The sequence below is a fragment of the Scardinius erythrophthalmus genome (assembly GCF_964197995.2).
Source record: "Scardinius erythrophthalmus genome assembly, chromosome: 11".
In the NCBI taxonomy this organism is placed as follows: Eukaryota; Metazoa; Chordata; class Actinopteri; order Cypriniformes; family Leuciscidae; genus Scardinius; species Scardinius erythrophthalmus.
Window position 1 is genome coordinate 2,715,054 of NC_138231.1, and position 18,583 is coordinate 2,733,636.

General features: G+C 42.9%; 1 protein-coding gene across 2 annotated transcripts; it reads right to left on the minus strand.

Moving 5' to 3' along the window:
* Positions 1 to 330: 330 nt before the first annotated feature.
* Positions 331 to 12,353, minus strand: pycr3 (pyrroline-5-carboxylate reductase 3). 2 transcript variants are annotated; one of them, XM_081378574.1, is made up of 7 exons: positions 12,223 to 12,353; positions 12,038 to 12,116; positions 10,616 to 10,680; positions 10,204 to 10,383; positions 4,036 to 4,248; positions 2,832 to 2,924; positions 331 to 1,072 (listed from the first exon to the last, which is right to left on the minus strand). In XM_081378574.1, the coding sequence occupies exons 1-7, from the start codon at positions 12,274 to 12,276 to the stop codon at positions 890 to 892; spliced, it is 867 nt and encodes a 288-aa protein (XP_081234700.1). In that variant the 5' UTR covers positions 12,277 to 12,353; the 3' UTR covers positions 331 to 889. The 2 variants fall into 2 exon arrangements, with proteins under 2 accessions (XP_081234700.1, XP_081234701.1); XM_081378575.1 differs by lacking the exon at positions 2,832 to 2,924 and having other exon boundaries at positions 549 to 1,072; positions 12,223 to 12,336.
* Between the last annotated feature and the right edge of the window lie 6,230 nt (positions 12,354 to 18,583).

Genomic DNA, 18,583 nt, shown 5'->3' on the forward strand with positions numbered 1-18,583 from the left:
TACATGACGCCATCAAATGATGGGAAAGGCCCATTTCTGAGGAAATACTGTATCTGCTCCTTTTGTGGAAACAAGATTGAAAGAACTGGGACATTATTGTTTTAATTCAAATTTTAACTATAATAGTATTCTCAACGACATTTTATATAAACAAAAAAAAAGTCTCAATTAATTCTGTACAATTTAATAATAATAATAATAATAATAATAATAATAATAATAATTATATCCTTATATCCAAAATTTTAACTAGATCTGATGTTTTATTGTTAAAATTGCATGGTGTAAATAAATAAGGCTTTAAAAATGTCAGAACACACAAAACAATGTGAATCTTTAACAGATTCATTTATTCACAAAAATCTTTCATATGATTTTACATTCTTTGAATCGTCAACATTTGAAGTGGATCAAAAAAGTTCAAAGTTGTCCTTTGATGAAAGGTTTTGATCCACCTCAAATGTTGACTACTGTATATATATATATATATATATATATATATATATATATATATATATATATATATATATATACACATATAACCTTTGTGCAGAACATGAACTGCTGTTATGAAGGACACATCTGATACATTCTTGCGTAAAAAAGTCCCCATTTTGAGTTGCTTTGGTTTCTGAATCCCAGTGGTTTAAGTACCTTCAAATTATACTACAAACCATATTAAACATCAATTTGTAAATTGTTCCCTTAAGACTCTTCCACTTTACATGGAAAACACAAGGAATTCTCATCCTTGGATGACTGTGTTTGTAAGTCCTGTACTGTAGCTCGGCATCCATTTGCACCAGATGTCATAACGATCACGGTGCATAAAGTAAGACATAAATGGTCTCAAGTGAACTGTCCCTCCTATAATCTGATGTTTATGCATCTACTTCTTCCCGAGTTCTCTGGCTCTCTCAGTGGCCGCCTCTACGGCTCCCATCGCAGCGGCTCTGAATCCTGCTTTCTCCAGCGCGTGGATCCCGTGGATCGTGGTTCCTCCGGGCGTACACACCTCGGCCTTCAGCTCCGCCGGGAGCTTCCCGGTGTCACGCAGTAACACTCCCGCGCCCTGCAACACGACACACACTTCAGAGTTTAGTGCGTTCTGGAATTCTGCATGTGAAGTTTATGCCTTCCTTTATAGGAACCTTTAAAATAGCATAAAAGGGGCATTTTAAATCAAGATACATTTACATGAGAATGAGATGCACAATGACATAAGGGGCCCTATTTTAACGATCTGAAACGCAAGTATCAAACGCGAAACGCAAGTAACTGTGTGCGGGTCTCGCAAATCTAAAATGTGTTGGTCTGAAGTCGCTTCATTACTCATAGGTGTGGTTTGGGCGTAACGTGAAATAAACCAATCAGAGCGTCATCTCACATTCCCTTTAAGAGCAGACGCGCTTGTTCCACGGCGGATTGCTATTATAACGGCGGATTTGCCAGGAGCGGTTCACAGCCGAGGAGACCGACGTTCTCGTCAGGGCCGTAAAACACAGAGAAGTGACATTGTGGATGGAGAAACACACCCAGATTAGCTTCGGTTAAACAGGCGTATGATCATTTGGGTAAATGTGTAAGCTAGATTTATGCCTATTTTTCACATCTTCATGGACACAACAATGATTTCCCTCGTGTGGTAATATTGTTCCTTGTAATAATTTATGATTTGCAAAAATGAAAACTACTGCGTCTGTGTAGATGAGAGAAGCAAAGTGTGTGTGCGTTGTGCACACGCTACATTATGGCCAAGTATGCGCCCTTAAAATAACATGAATAACGAGCCATTGACTTTAGACAAGGTTTCTCCTGGTCTGTGGCGGAATTGTTTTCTGAAATTGCAAAATAGCACCAGGGAACGTTTGCGCCGGATCACGCCTCCTCTTTCGCTGAACCGCCCCCGGGAGCGCAAGTTCACTCCCTAATTTACCGACGTGCGTCTGTGGAGGGAAAAGTCCGCTGTGTGTCGGGTGCAAAATAGGAATGATACATGCGTAGCTGTACAAAGTCAATTGCGCTGGGTGCAAGATAGGGCCCAAGATATTAATGTCATATTTTCTGAAGAAGGATATCAAAATTAAGTGGGTTTAAGCTTAAAACTCAAATGTTTCATACATTTTGTTCAGGAAACAATATTAATATTAAAAGTCATTTTGCATCTCAAGTAAATGTATCCTGATTTAAGATTATTTAGATATTTGCACTGGAAAACGAGACAAAAATAGTAAGGAGCAGTGCAGCTACCACAAAAAGTACTGTAAAAACATTATCAAACAAACAAACAAACAAACGAACGTTTCTTCTTAAATCTATGGGAAATAAAAGCATATTAACCGTCACGATTATGAAACCAACATTGAACTGAATCGAGCTGAATTATGACGCTATTGTCTTTTTACATCATATTTGATATAGTTTGCATCATTGATTCTACTATTTTCCTGCTTATTATCACTGTGAAGCTGCTTTGAAAATCTGTATTATATAAAGCACTATGAAAATAAAGGTGACTTTTCTAATAAAGGAATAAAGGCAAGTAACAGCTTCATTTCATGCCATTCTAGCACATTTTAAAAATTCGATTTATCTTTAATTTTTTAAAAATCCAGTCTAGCTTGTCTTTAATCTAAACTGGCATTGTATATTATGAATATTGTTGGCTCTGTCACGAATTGCTCGCTTTGAGATAAAAGCTTCTGCTAAATGCATGTAAAATGTCACTAGCAACAATCACACAAATCTGGGTTTTACACAATATGGTATAAATGTGATTGCAAAAAATAGCACACGTTATATAATAGATCTCATCATGAAGTATTTCCCACCAGTATTGTCTGCGCTGCGATTCGTCGAGCCAAAGCGCTCGGCATCCCCATTTTGACGGCACCCTCGGCCAGCGCCTCCGCAAACACATACACCTGTGAGACGGAGCAAAGCCACGACACACCTTCAGAAACACGGCAAAATCACGGACACACACCGACGTCTGTTCAGGAAGATCAGGAGCTCATCTCAGGATATTCACACCGTCTGGTTTATATCAGAAGAATCTGCAAGCCGGACTAGACGTTAATGAGACTGACTCCAAATCAGGGGTTTTTAGAATCTTTTAGATGCCAAGGACCCTCAAATATGATCATCCTCATGCAGAATGAGAACATTTATAAGACTGCTGTATTTTCATGCATAAAGACCCAATTTATAGAGGGAAAAATGTATTGGATGAATATGTGTAAAATTTTATTTTAAAAATATTTCATTTCTATTTGTGTTACATTTTCTTTCTGCTCACTATAGTACTGCACTATTATTTACATTTCTTACTTTAATTTATTTCAATCATTTAATTAATCAATTAGTCTTTTAATAGAACTAGACTAGAATTGGACCATGTATAAATGACCCATTTTTTGTATAAAGATGTGTAAAATATTAATTTCAATTGTTACATTATTATTATTTTTTTACCTAATAGTACTCTACCGTTAGATTATTTATTTGTTATTTTATTTAAATATATTTTTAAAATAAACAAATAAATGAATACATTTACTTTGTTTAATTTTATTTTTTATTAATTTACACGTATGCATTTATTTGTTTGTTTGTTTAGTTTAATTGAATTTTTTATTCATTTACATGTATGCATTTATTTGTTTGTTTATTTTTTTAGTTTAATTTTATTTTTTAACTATTGATTTAGTTGAAAGCTATCTATTTCACAGTTTTACTCTAAATTCTCTAGCAAACCCAATTTATATTGTGACAAATTTATATAAATATATGTAGAATATTATTTGGAAAATATTCAATTTCTATTATGTTTCATTATTCTTTTTTTTTCTACCCAGAATAGTACTGTACAGTTAGATTATTTATTCATATAATTTATTTATTTATTTTAACAGTTATTTATTTAGTTTGTGTTCATTTATTAATTATTTATTATACAGTTTCACTCTAAATTCCCTAGCAAACCCAATTTATACTGTGGAAAATTAATGTTATAAATTCACAAACGCCACTCACAAACGCGACGCCGCTGCCACTCAAGCCGGTGTGGGCGTCGATCCAGGCCTCAGGCCCCGCCTCCACCAATCCGCACGGGCTGAGGAGCGTCTTCAGGAGCGTCTCCTCCTCTTCTCCAGCGCACGAGCCCGAGGCCAGGAGAAGCGCACCTTCCAGGAGCACGCAGGGAAGATTGGGCATTACACGAATCACACGTGTCCCTGCGGGCAACATCTAGAGACGCAGACAGCAATGATATCTGATGTTACATTTACATATTCATTTAGCAGACGCTTTTATCCAAAGCGACTTACAAATGAGAGCAATAGAAGCTGTTAAACTAACAATAGGACAACTATATGCAAGTGCTATGACCCTTCCCAGTTTAGTCTTACGCATTATATGTACTTTTATTATTATTTTTTTATAAATAGATATAAAATAGAAGAGAAAGTGTTAGTATTTAATGTATCAAGTGTTGCCGAAAAAGGTCTCAGTTCTCAGAGGTTAGAAAAGAAATAGTTCTGCCATCATTTTGGTCATAAAGATTTAGATTTGGGTGATGATAAACTATGTAAATCCCAAGCGGCAACCTTCTGGTCTCTCTCGTGAATCCAACACTGAAGTGAGTTAAACTGCAGTTCATCCACTGGCCACTAGAGGCCGGCTGCAGAGGAGACTCAATCCCATAGAGCCCCATGTTAAAATGCCCAATTTTACAGCAGAATAAAACATGTTTAGAGTCTGGTGCAAAAAGTGGTTTTGGTCTATATAGCTAATTTTGCCCTTCATGACGACTATGAAATTATATTAAGCCTTAAAGTTCTGCATGATTAAGGGCGTGGCCACTTGAGTGACAGGTGGATTGCCTCTGATGTCACTACTAGCGTTTATCTGCTGTTTGTTAGCGTCACGTCACCTCAGCTAATCCGCCTCGCTGCACATTTTCGTTTATCTGGGAGTGACGCTGCCAAGATGGCGTCGGCTGGCTCCGCCCACTTTGGGCTGTTAAAATGCTCTCAGAGAATGTCTAATAAGGGGAGAACTTCCACTCTCAGTAAACTTCCGGCTTCTGAACTGGTTGCAGTTCCACTCTGGCTCCACATGGGGGCGCTCACAGGACGAGTGCAGTTCCACTCTGGCTCCACATGAGGGCGCTCACAGGACGAGTGCAGTTCCACTCTGGCTCCACATGGGGGCGCTCACAGGACGAGTGCAGTTCCACTCTGGCTCCACATGAGGGGGCTCACAGGACGAGTGCAGTTCCACTCTGGCTCCACATGAGGGCGCTCACAGGACGAGTGCAGTTCCACTCTGGCTCCACATGAGGGGGCTCACAGGACGAGTGCAGTTCCACTCTGGCTCCACATGAGGGCGCTCACAGGACGAGTGCAGTTCCACTCTGGCTCCACATGAGGGCGCTCACAGGACGAGTGCAGTTCCACTCTGGCTCCACATGAGGGCGCTCACAGGACGAGTGCAGAATGAATGGAGGTCTATGGCGCTATACCCCTCAAAATCCACTTTTCTCAGGATATGTTTTGTCTAGTAATTTGAATGTTGTATTCGAAAGGAGATGCAAAGAAATTACACATTGCTGGGTGTTAGATTTTTTAGAGTCACATTTGCTTTATAAAGTCTTTTAAAATGTCAATGACGTCACACACATCGTACGACCAGAGATACAGCTTTACGGCGATCCTTCAGTCACTTTGGTGCGTTCGCACTCCGCACTTTCTTTTCTTTCGAGGCGTCGACAACACAGCTGACACAGGCAAACACACAACACAGCTGACACAGGTAAACACACAACACAGCTGACACAGGCAAACACACGACACAGCTGACACAGGGAAACACACAACACAGCTGACACAGGCAAACACACAACACAGCTGACACAGGCAAACACACAACACAGCTGACACAGGGAAACACACAACACAGCTGACACAGGGAAACACACAACACAGCTGACACAGGCAAACACACGACACAGCTGACACAGGGAAACACACAACACAGCTGACACAGGCAAACACACAACACAGCTGACACAGGCAAACACACAACACAGCCGACACAGGGAAAACACACAACACAGCCGACACAGGGAAACACACAACACAGCCGACACAGGTAAACACACAACACAGCCGACACAGGGAAACACACAACACAGCCGACACAGGCAAACACACAACACAGCCGACACAGGCAAACACACAACACAGCTGACACAGGTAAACACACAACACAGCTGACACAGGCAAACACACGACACAGCTGACACAAGGAAACACACAACACAGCTGACACAGGCAAACACACAACACATCTGACACAGGTAAACACACAACACAGCTGACACAGGCAAACACACGACACAGCTGACACAGGCAAACACACGACACAGCTGACACAGGGAAACACACGACACAGCTGACACAGGGAAACACACGACACAGCTGACACAGGGAAACACACAACACAGCTGACACAGGGAAACACGACACAGCCGACACAGGCAAACACACGACACAGCCGACACAGGGAAACACACAACACAGCCGACACAGGCAAACACACAACACAGCCGACACGGGTAAACACACAACACAGCCGACACAGGCAAACACACAACACAGCCGACACAGGCAAACACACAACACAGCCGACACAGGTAAACACACAACACAGCCGACACGGGTAAACACACAACACAGCCGACACGGGTAAACACACAACACAGCCGACACAGGTAAACACACAACACAGCCGACACAGGGAAACACACAACACAGCCGACACAGGCAAACACACAACACAGCCGACACGGGTAAACACACAACACAGCCGACACGGGTAAACACACAACACAGCCGACACGGGTAAACACACAACACAGCCGACACGGGTAAACACACAACACAGCCGACACGGGTAAACACACAACACAGCCGACACGGGTAAACACACAACACAGCCGACACGGGTAAACACACAACACAGCCGACACAGGGAAACACACAACACAGCCGACACAGGCAAACACACAAAACAGCCGACACAGGTAAACACACAACACAGCCGACACAGGAAAACACACAACACAGCCGACACGGGTAAACACACAACACAGCCGACACGGGTAAACACACAACACAGCCGACACGGGTAAACACACAACACAGCCGACACGGGTAAACACACAACACAGCCGACACGGGTAAACACACAACACAGCCGACACGGGTAAACACACAACACAGCCGACACGGGTAAACACACAACACAGCCGACACGGGTAAACACACAACACAGCCGACACGGGTAAACACACAACACAGCCGACACGGGTAAACACACAACACAGCCGACACGGGTAAACACACAACACAGCCGACACGGGTAAACACACAACACAGCCGACACGGGTAAACACACAACACAGCCGACACGGGTAAACACACAACACAGCCGACACGGGTAAACACACAACACAGCCGACACGGGTAAACACACAACACAGCCGACACGGGTAAACACACAACACAGCCGACACGGGTAAACACACAACACAGCCGACACGGGTAAACACACAACACAGCCGACACGGGTAAACACACAACACAGCCGACACGGGTAAACACACAACACAGCCGACACGGGTAAACACACAACACAGCCGACACGGGTAAACACACAACACAGCCGACACGGGTAAACACACAACACAGCCGACACGGGTAAACACACAACACAGCCGACACGGGTAAACACACAACACAGCCGACACGGGTAAACACACAACACAGCCGACACAGGGAAACACACAACACAGCCGACACAGGGAAACACACAACACAGCCGACACAGGGAAACACACAACACAGCCGACACGGGTAAACACACAACACAGCCGACACGGGTAAACACACAACACAGCCGACACGGGTAAACACACAACACAGCCGACACGGGTAAACACACAACACAGCCGACACGGGTAAACACACAACACAGCCGACACGGGTAAACACACAACACAGCCGACACGGGTAAACACACAACACAGCCGACACGGGTAAACACACAACACAGCCGACACGGGTAAACACACAACACAGCCGACACAGGGAAACACAACACAGCCGACACAGGGAAACACACAACACAGCCGACACAGGGAAACACACAACACAGCCGACACAGGGAAACACACAACACAGCCGACACGGGTAAACACACAACACAGCTGACACAGGGAAACACACAACACAGCCGACACAGGTAAACACACAACACAGCTGACACAGGGAAACACACAACACAGCCGACACGGGTAAACACACAACACAGCCGACACGGGTAAACACACAACACAGCCGACACAGGGAAACACAACACAGCCGACACAGGTAAACACACAACACAGCCGACACAGGGAAACACACAACACAGCCGACACGGGTAAACACACAACACAGCCGACACAGGTAAACACACAACACAGCCGACACAGGGAAACACACAACACAGCCGACACAGGGAAACACACAACACAGCCGACACGGGTAAACACTAGGGATGTTGCGGTGACGGATTTTTTCCACCGGTTAATCGACGTGTAAAAAAAACGGTAATCCCGGTGTCACCGGGGTTGCGTGTCGGGGATTTCGGGTGGCCGAAAATGCGCACGTGCACACGTCTCAATTTACTTTCACTTTAATTAGCGGCAATTCAGTAGCATTTGTTTGAATTAATCATGGGTTAATTTATTTTATTCTTAATAAAAATACACAAAACAATAAGACACTCGCTTGTATTACACACATCTTTATTGCAAAATGAATAATAACTTAACACACCATGTAAAAACTAAACAAAAGCACTTATGAAACACCTTTAAAGTGCATTTATTAACAAAACGAACCACTGCACACATCGTGCAAGTATCAAACAAGAAATTATATATAAAAAATCACTATTCGTTAAATAAAGTGCCTGCCTTTTTCAGCTAAAAAAAAAAAAAAAAAAAACACCGCACAACCATCGAATATGAAACGAACGAACATCAAAAACTTCGTTAAATAAGGTAGCCTACCCGAATAATCACTGGACACTTAAGTGCAAAAAAAAAAGCTAATATAAAAATTAAACTCACGTTTGCATTTCTCTTTGAAACCAGATCTTCCGCCATCCTTTGCCAGTTAGCTCGCCTCACTCTCCTCAAATGATAAATGAAATCGGACACCTGCTGCTTTACTGCGGCGCTCGTTCCGCTTACGCTAAATTAAGAAGGCACATAGTCACTAACTGAATTAAGTGCTTTATTACTATAGGCTAAAACTTCAACACGATGGGGACGGTGACGGTGGTCAAGTGCTATGACCGGTAGGTGGGTTAAACACCGTGTATCACCGGTAACACCGACTATCGCAACAAGCCTAGTAAACACACAACACAGCTGACACAGGTAAACACCCAACACAGCCGACACAGGGAAACACACAACACAGCCGACACGGGTAAACACACAACACAGCCGACACAGGGAAACACACAACACAGCCGACACAGGTAAACACACAACACAGCCGACACGGGTAAACACACAACACAGCCGACACAGGTAAACACACAACACAGCTGACACAGGGAAACACACAACACAGCCGACACAGGGAAACACACACGCTAGAAGAGTTTTTGTTTTGTTTGTTTCTGGTCTCGCTTCGGATGCCACAATGCCATCAAGCGGCATTCCTTCACTGTCCTTCACTGACCAATCAGCGTTCATTAGCAGAATGCTAGCGTGTTATGGGCAACAACAACTCAACCTGTAAGAAATCGAAAGGACATAAGTACTCAATCATTCAACTTTCGATCTATAACCCATGTTGAACTTGCAAAACCTACAATCAAATCTGAGATTTCTCAACGGCAATCGGGTGAAAGAGACAAATTTAGCTGTCTAGCTCCATAGACTCCCATTCATTCTGCACTCATGGGCGATCGCCCCCAGTGGAGCTCTGGTGGAACTACAACCACAATTCGGTAAAATAGAACTTAATAGAGAGTGGCCAGGCTCTGCGTAGACGGGCTCTGGTGCTCTTCAGAAACACTATGGCTGACGTCACAGACACTACGTCCATATTTTTTTTACAGTCTATAGTGAATCCTCACCTCCTCAAGTGTTTCTAGAGTGACTCCGGCCGCCATGGAAACGATGATGTGTTCCTGAGTGACATTCCGGGAGATTCCGTTTAGAACCTTCGGAACGAGGTTAGGTTTGACGGCCAGAAAGACCAACCGAGAGCGCTCGACAACCTCGTCATTCGAGTGAGTGACGGAAACGCCTCTCTCCTGTGAGAACATTGACACAAACCGGTCACTCTACTGCAGAAATGACCAGCTAGATCTCATGCTGAGGGGAAAAGACAAACTTTTACACATACTTAGCAAGCAGGTGAATCTCATGAAGAATATGATAAAATAATTATCTAGTTCAAGGTTGAAATATGACCATAACATTTCTTGACTTTTTTTAAGGAACTGAAGCATGCATAATTAATGTTTATGATGTCACATGTCTTACCTGAAAGCGAGGAAGGTTGTTAATGGACGGCGCGCTAATAATTATATTAGTGGGTGGAACCTTCCCTACAGCACAGAGAGAAAACAGGAGAACATGACAACAAAATCACAGAAATGCCCCAATTAAACTTTAAAATCTCTTTGCTCGAATTTGCTTTGTTGTTGTTTTTACATTAACTAATATATATAAAAGTATCTAAATTATTTGTTTATTCTTTTGATAATTTTGCGATGCAGTTCATGCCATGTCACAATTAGTGCCATTTCGAGATGAAAACAACACGTGACCTTCAGCGGTCACATGGTACAAGTAGAAGCTCTCCAAAAATTCCCGCTTACAAGTTGTAATTACGAGCTCTACAAGGACTGAACAGTTTTTACAAGTTGAAATGAATCGACATGGCATGAACGCACCTTTAATTTAATGTTATACAATAACAGTTCTATTGTGATCACGCCACGTTTTATTGTGATCATTCGAGTGTTATAAATGTAAATACATTTGATAAAAAAATATAAAATATAAAAAACTCTGCAGGATTTAATAATAATATATTATTATTGCTAATAAGCACATACATAAATCAAAGCCAGGGGTAAATACAATTTAGTACAATTACAGGTTACGAAATCAGGAAAATGTCATACAAATGACACAGTGACACAGTTTTAAGGGCTTTAGAGTTGCTGGATATAAGGAGAGTGTCCAGGTAAGATTTAATTTATGGCAAGCCTTTTTAGCTTAAATTTTACCCAGCGTTACTCGTCGTAATTGCATTTTTACTAGTAAGAATTCAATTAGAGAGCTCTACAATTCAATTCTTACTAGTAAAAATTACAATTACAGAACTCTACAAATGAATTTTTACTAGTCATATGTCTCCATTGACTTCCATTAATTTTTAATTACAGAGCTCTACAATTGAATTGTTACTAGTAAGAATGCAATTGCAGAGCTCTTTAATTGAATTACAGAACTCTGCAAATTATATATATCTTTAATTCGTTTTTTTTACTAGTAAAAATTCTAGTCAACAAATGATTTTTTTACTAGTAACAATTACAATTAGAGAGCTCTCTAATTGTAATTGTTACTAGTAAAAAATTCATTTGTAGAGCTCTCTAATTTAATTCTTACAAGTAAAAATGCAATTACGAAGAGTAATAATGGGTACAATTTAAGCTAAAACGGCTTGCCATATTAATTTCCTTACAAAATATGAAAAAGTAGGGCTTTAATAGCACCCTGGAATTTACATTTGTGTAAGAAAAATTTGAATACCAAAAGATTATTGGTCCTTTACATCTTTATTAAAGTTGTGCTGACCAAATAAAAGGTTTAGGTGTTTCTAAAATCTATGTTTTGCTTTTCTCTAAGTTAAAATATTTAATATAGTGCATTTGACAGGACCGTGAACTGCACCTGACGCGATGATGCCCTGCGCGATCCCAAACGCCATGTTTCCCGCTCCGATGAACCCGATCTTCAGCTCACACACATCCTGAACTCAAACAAACACATTTCTCCACATTAATGAAGGTGTTGTGTGATGCTGCTGCCATATGTTCACCAAACAACATTCAATCATGAGGTAAACAACTACTCACAGGCTGAGTCGCAGGTGAATCACTGCTTTTGACTGAACTATCGGAAAGATTCATTGTTCATTAAATGCAGCTTCAGCAGCTCGTGTGAATCAGATCAGTGTTTATATGGTAAACTCGTGTGTCATATGGAGAACACTTTCTTCTTTACTCGCATATAAGAATCAACAGTAGATACACTGACACCTGCTGGACTGGATCAATGGATTTATAAACATTACGCATGTACATGGTATATAACGTTACTAAAAATACATACAACACTATATTCACTGCAGTCTGGACACACTTTACGAAAAAGCCTTTAGATCTAAGGGCTAAAATTATTTTTTATTTAACTCACTACAGTGCTAGCCTACATCATCAATCAGGCATTGTTAACTCGCAAGACAGTAATAAGGAGAAAATGACAATTTGATGGATAATTTATATGGGGCGCCGTTTGTAAATCGGCTCACGCTGAAAATAACAGCACCATTTTGTCACATTTAGCTTCAAACAATGTTTAAAAACTGGTATGAATTTTTGACGGTCACTTTTTAGCACATTTACAACAATATTTGTCAACTTAGAGATATTTTAAATAGTTAAATCTAAATATTAAATGTTATACCTAAATGTTAAATTTTAAATCTAAATGCTAAATCTAAATCTAAATCTAAATGTTAAATCTAAATCTAAATGTTAAATCTAAATCTAAATGTTAAATCTAAATCTTAATGTTAAATCTAAATCTAAATGTTAAATGTTAAATCTAAATGTTAAATCTATATCTTAATGTTAAATCTAAATATTAAATCTAAATCTAAATGTTAAATCTAAATGTAAATGTTGAATCTAAATGTTTCGGGTGAAACTAAATATTTAACTAATTATGCAAATTCAAAATGCCGGTAACCGGATTTAGATTCAACATTTAGATTTAGATTTAACATTTAGATTTAGATTTAACATTTAGATTTAACATTTAGATTTAGATTTAATATTTAGATTTAGCATTTAGATTTAACAAATAGGTGTAACATTTAATATATAGATTCAACTATTTACAGTATCTCTAAGTTGACAAATATTGTTGTAAATGTGCTAAAAAGTGACAATCAAAAATTCATACCAGTTTTTTAAACATTGTTTGAAGCTAAATGTGACTAAATGGTGCTGTTATTTTCAGCGTGAACCGATTTACAAACGGCGCCCCATAAACGCGGTCAGGGACCTGGATATTGGATAGGGGGCGCTGGCCCAAAAAAGAGAACCACTGCAATAGATAATGGTACACCACAAGGTAGTGTATGCAACATTGTTCAACTTAATGATCAACTTTTTCAGCAAATAAAAGAAGGTATGAGATCACTGTATGCAGATCACAGGCAATATGAGTTGTATATGTTGGAAACTTTTTCCTTCGTCTAAGCAGAAACCAGGAGACATTGGGATCACGTTCAAGAAGTTATTCTTTATTGAGGACTTCGCGTTGACGTGGCTGCAGTTCTTCCAAAGTCTAACTAACGTAACTTTACATGTTCCCTTTCGAAAGGGAACTCTACACTACGTCAGAATGACGCTATGGGGAACGCCTCAGGCGTGACAGGTGTCTGAAATAAATATCAACTCACGTCAATTATGTTGACCGGCGACAGCCCGTGAATCATCAGCTTGATTGATTAACGCGCAACCTGGATGTATAAAGGGAAGCCTTGCATACATGACAACATCTTTTCGTCTTCAGGGACTGTTTTTGTCTGGTAAGAATATCGCTTACAGTGAATATTAAGAGGGCCAGCGTCTCTTCTCGTGCGCCTCCTCCGGTCCGGAGTAGGTCACAGAGGAGACGCAGTTCCCGCAGGAAGAAGGATCTGAGGGAGGTCATCCAGCAGAAGCGCACTCAGCGGCGCTAGGGATGATCTCCCCGGATGCCTTCTTCTGATGTTCCCCAGGCGTCTCTTACATCAGGCCTGGGGCTGGGTCTATGATGAATATCATGTCTGATGGCCCCCCTTCAGCCTGGTTAATAGAAGCGCCTCTTTCAGGCATGTAAGTGGTTAACCCAGGTACTCTTTTGAAAAAAAAAAAAAAAAAAAAAAAGAGAGAGTTCCTGACGTGTTCCTTTACTTTACACGCCGCAGGTGTACTGTCTGGTCTTCTTTGTATAATGTTTTTTGTGCGCAAATAACATATTTCTGTTTCTCTTACAGACCGAGTATCCTGTATAGAGTTTGGGGGCATGTGTTTGGTAAGAAGGTAAAAATAAGATTTTTGGAGGTGCTGTATGGCAGGTAGTAGGCCTTTGCAGGCCTCCTTGACCAGACAGTCCTCTTTTTAAAAAAATATATATATATTGTGGTTGAACTCCCATATATTGTGGTTAGCAGGTCAGAGGCCCCACTAGGCCTTCCTGAATATGAGCTCCCACGCACTGTGGCTGAATATGTGTTCCCACATTCTGTGGTTATCAAGTTATAGGCCTCACTAAGCCTCTTGAATATGAGCTCCCACATTCTGTGGCTGTATATGAGCTCCCACATACCATAGTCGCCAGGTTATAGGCCTCACCAGGCCTTCCTGGTTACGAGCCTCCACATGTCAGGTTACAGGCCTCACCGGCCTTCCTGAAGGTGAGCTCCTACATACTGTGGTCGTCAGGTTACAGGCCTCATCTGGCCTTCCTGGTTATGAGCTCCCACATTCTGTGGTTATCAGGTCATAGGCCTCACTAGGCCTTCCTGAGTGTGAGCTCCCACATACTGTGGTTGTATATGAGCTCCCACATACTGTAGTTGCCAGGTTATAGGCCTCACCAGGCCTTCTTGGTTAGGAGTTTTTCACATGTCAGGTTTCAGGCCTCGCCGGCCTTCCTGAATGTGAGCTCCTACATACTGTGAGCTTCCACTTACTGTGGTTATCAAGTTATAGGCCTTACCAGGCCTTCTTGAATATGAGCTCCCACATACTGTGGTTGAATATGAGCTCCCACATTCTGTGGTTATCAAGTTATAGGCCTCACTAGGCCTTCTTGAATATGAGTTCCCACATACTGTGGTTATCAGGTCATAGGCCTCACTAGGCCTTCCTGAGTATAGCTCTCACATACTGTGGTTATCAAGTTATAGGCCTCACCAGGCCTTCTTGAATATGAGCCTCCACATTCTGTGGTTATCAGGTTAGAGGCCTCACCAGGCCTTCCTGAATGAGAGTTTCCACATATTTTGGCTGAATATGAGCTCCCACTTACTGTGGGTATCAAGTTTTTAGGCCTCACCAGGCCTTCTTGAATATGAGCTCCCACATACTGTGGTTATCAGGTCATAGGCCTCACTAGGCCTTCCTGGGTATAGCTCTCACTTACTGTGGTTGAATGTGAGCTCCCACATTCAGTGGTTATCAAGTTTTTAGGCCTCACCAGGCCTTCTTGAATATGAGCCTCCACATTCTGTGGTTATCAGGTTAGAGGCCTCACCAGGCCTTCCTGAATGAGAGTTTCCACATATTTTGGCTGAATATGAGCTCCCACTTACTGTGGGTATCAAGTTATAGGCCTCACCAGGCCTTCTTGAATATCAGCTCCCACATACTGTGGTTATCAGGTCATAGGCCTCACTAGGCCTTCCTGGGTATAGCTCTCACTTAATGTGGTTGAATATGAGCTCCCACATTCTGTGGTTGTCAAGTTATAGGCCTCACCAGGCCTTCTTGAATAGGAGCTCCCACATATTGTGGTTATCAGGTTTGAGGCCTCACCAGGCCTTCCTGAGTATGAGCTCCCACGTACTGTGGTTGTATATGAGCTCCCACATACTGTAGTCGCCAGGTTATAGGCCTCACCAGGCCTTCTTGGTTAGGAGCCTTCACATGTCCGGTTACAGGCCTCGCCGGCCTTCCTGAATGTGAGCTCCTACATGCTGTGAGCTTCCACTTACTGTGATTATCAATTATAGGCCTCACCAGGCCTTCTTGAATTTGAACTCCCACGTGCGGTGGTCGTTAGGTCACAGGCCTCACCGGCCTTCCTGAGTTTTAACCTTCCACAATTAGTGGTCACCAGGCTTTAGGCCTCTGCGGCCTTCCTGGTTATGAGTTCTTTCATGTCAGGTGGCAGGCCTCACCAGGCCTTACTGAATGAGAACTCCCACGTATTGTGTCTATCAGGTTGCAGGCTTCTTCTGGCTTTCCTGATTATAGGTTCCCACGTACGGTGGTTCCCTGGTTACAGGCCTCACCAGGCCTTCCTGGGTTTGAGCTTTTACATGTCAGGTTACAGGCCTCATCCGGCCTTCCCGAATGTGGGCTCACACATACTGTGTTTTGAGTGATGAAGTACGGGCAAACCTTTACTTCATTCCTTTTTGGTACATACGTTCCGTACGTTTTTGTCCATGCTTTTGGTAAGTCACACGACTTATGTCTTGTGTACTTTCTAATCCATTTTCTATGGTAAGGGTCATGCGCGTATCGCTTCTGTCCCTTCCTATGTGGCTCAGACCCTGGTCTTTCTCTTCGGGTCCCATTCTAGATACTTCCTGTCGTCACTTTATTACGACAGATGTTTTTCTCTAGCTAACTTCCACATTCTGATGAGCTCCCACACACTGTGGTCACCGTGTTACAGGCCTCACCGGCCTTCCCGAGTATGAGCTCCCACATGCTGTGGTCGCCAGGTTAGAGGCCTCATCAGGCCTTCTTGGGTTCAGAATGGCTAAGTACATGCACTTTCTTTCATGTACTTTCTATTTCCATTTTTTATGGTAAGGGTTGTGCGCTGTACGCTTTATTCCCTTTCTGAAAGTGAGCTCCCACATCCTGTGGTCGCCAGGTTAGAGGCCTCACCGGCCTTCCTGATATGAGCTCCCACATGACGTGTCCGCCAGGTTAGAGGCCTCACCGGCCTTCCTGATAGGAGCTCCCACATGCTGTGGTCACCAGGTTAGAGGCCTCACCGGCCTTCCTGATATGAGCTCCCACATGTTGTGGTCGCCAGGTTAGAGGCCTCACCGGCCTTCCTGATAGGAGCTCCCACATGCTGTGGTCACCAGGTTAGAGGCCTCACCGGCCTTCCTGATATGAGCTCCCACATGTTGTGGTTGCCAGGTCAGAGGCCTCACCGGCCTTCCTGAAGGTAAGCTCCCACATATTGTGGTTGAATACAAGCTCCCCCATGTTGTGGTCGCCAGGTTAGAGGTCCTACCAGGCCTTCCTGGAGGTAGCTCCCTTTAGGCCCTCACAGGCCTCCTCAGTGTTTTGAAACACAAACACTGGGTAGATCCATGGATCGAGTAGAGAGACTCCCCTCGCTGGCAAGGGTTGTAAAGCACTATGCTGAGTCATACTCTCCAGGGTTTCCCGTCTCTGAGATCCGGGCTGAGTGGTTCACTGCCTGTTTTGCAGTCCCTCGGGTTGGATGCCTTCTTAAGGCAAGTGTCCAGAGGCTCTGTCTTCAGACAGACAGGAAGTGGCCAGACTCTAGTGTCTTATGTAGTGACACCAGGTCAGGCCTGCCTGGTGGTATTTCAGGTGGCACGCTCCCCTGAATAGTGACTGGCTGGGAGTCCCTTGGGCCCCCTAGCCACACTCCCTAGAAGGGACCCCTTCTTTTGGAAGCTGTGGTCCTAAGCCTTTGAGCTGGCCCAGATATACCCCCCATTAACTATGTTCTGGCGGTTTCTTGGTTCATTAGCTTGGGTGATGACCGGTAGGGAGTGCTGTCACTGACAGCCCGATGTGACCTAAGGGTGAGTGGTTCCAGTGTTTTCTGAATTACTGGTTCGGACAGTTGTCACTGCCTTTGGGCATGCACTCCCCTCAGCATGGTGGCGTTGGTATATCGTTCCCCATAGCGTCATTCTGACGTAGTGTAGAGTTCCCTTTCGAAAGGGAACGTCTCAGGTTACGACTGTAACCTATGTTCCCTGAGAACAGGGAACGAGACACTACGTCTTCCTGCCATGCCTCGGGGCCTGCCTGCAACAGTCCCTTCAGACGATAGGATGTTGTCATGTATGCAAGGCTTCCCTTTATACATCCAGGTTGCGCGTTAATCAATCAAGCTGATGATTCACGGGCCGTCGCCGGTCAACATAATTGACGTGAGTTGATATTTATTTCAGACACCTGTCACGCCTGAGGCGTTCCCCATAGCGTCATTCTGACGTAGTGTCTCGTTCCCTGTTCTCAGGGAACACAGGTTACAGTCGTAACCTGAGACGGTTTCTTTATAGGCATTTCAGTGGGCTGTCCTTAAAGGTGCTGACCTTACACACATGACTACTGAGAATCTAATCATCTAAAGACAATAGAGGCAATTACCCTCAACTGAGATAATGGCATCCCCCAAATTGTATAAACAACACATGGTCACAAGAACTAAGAC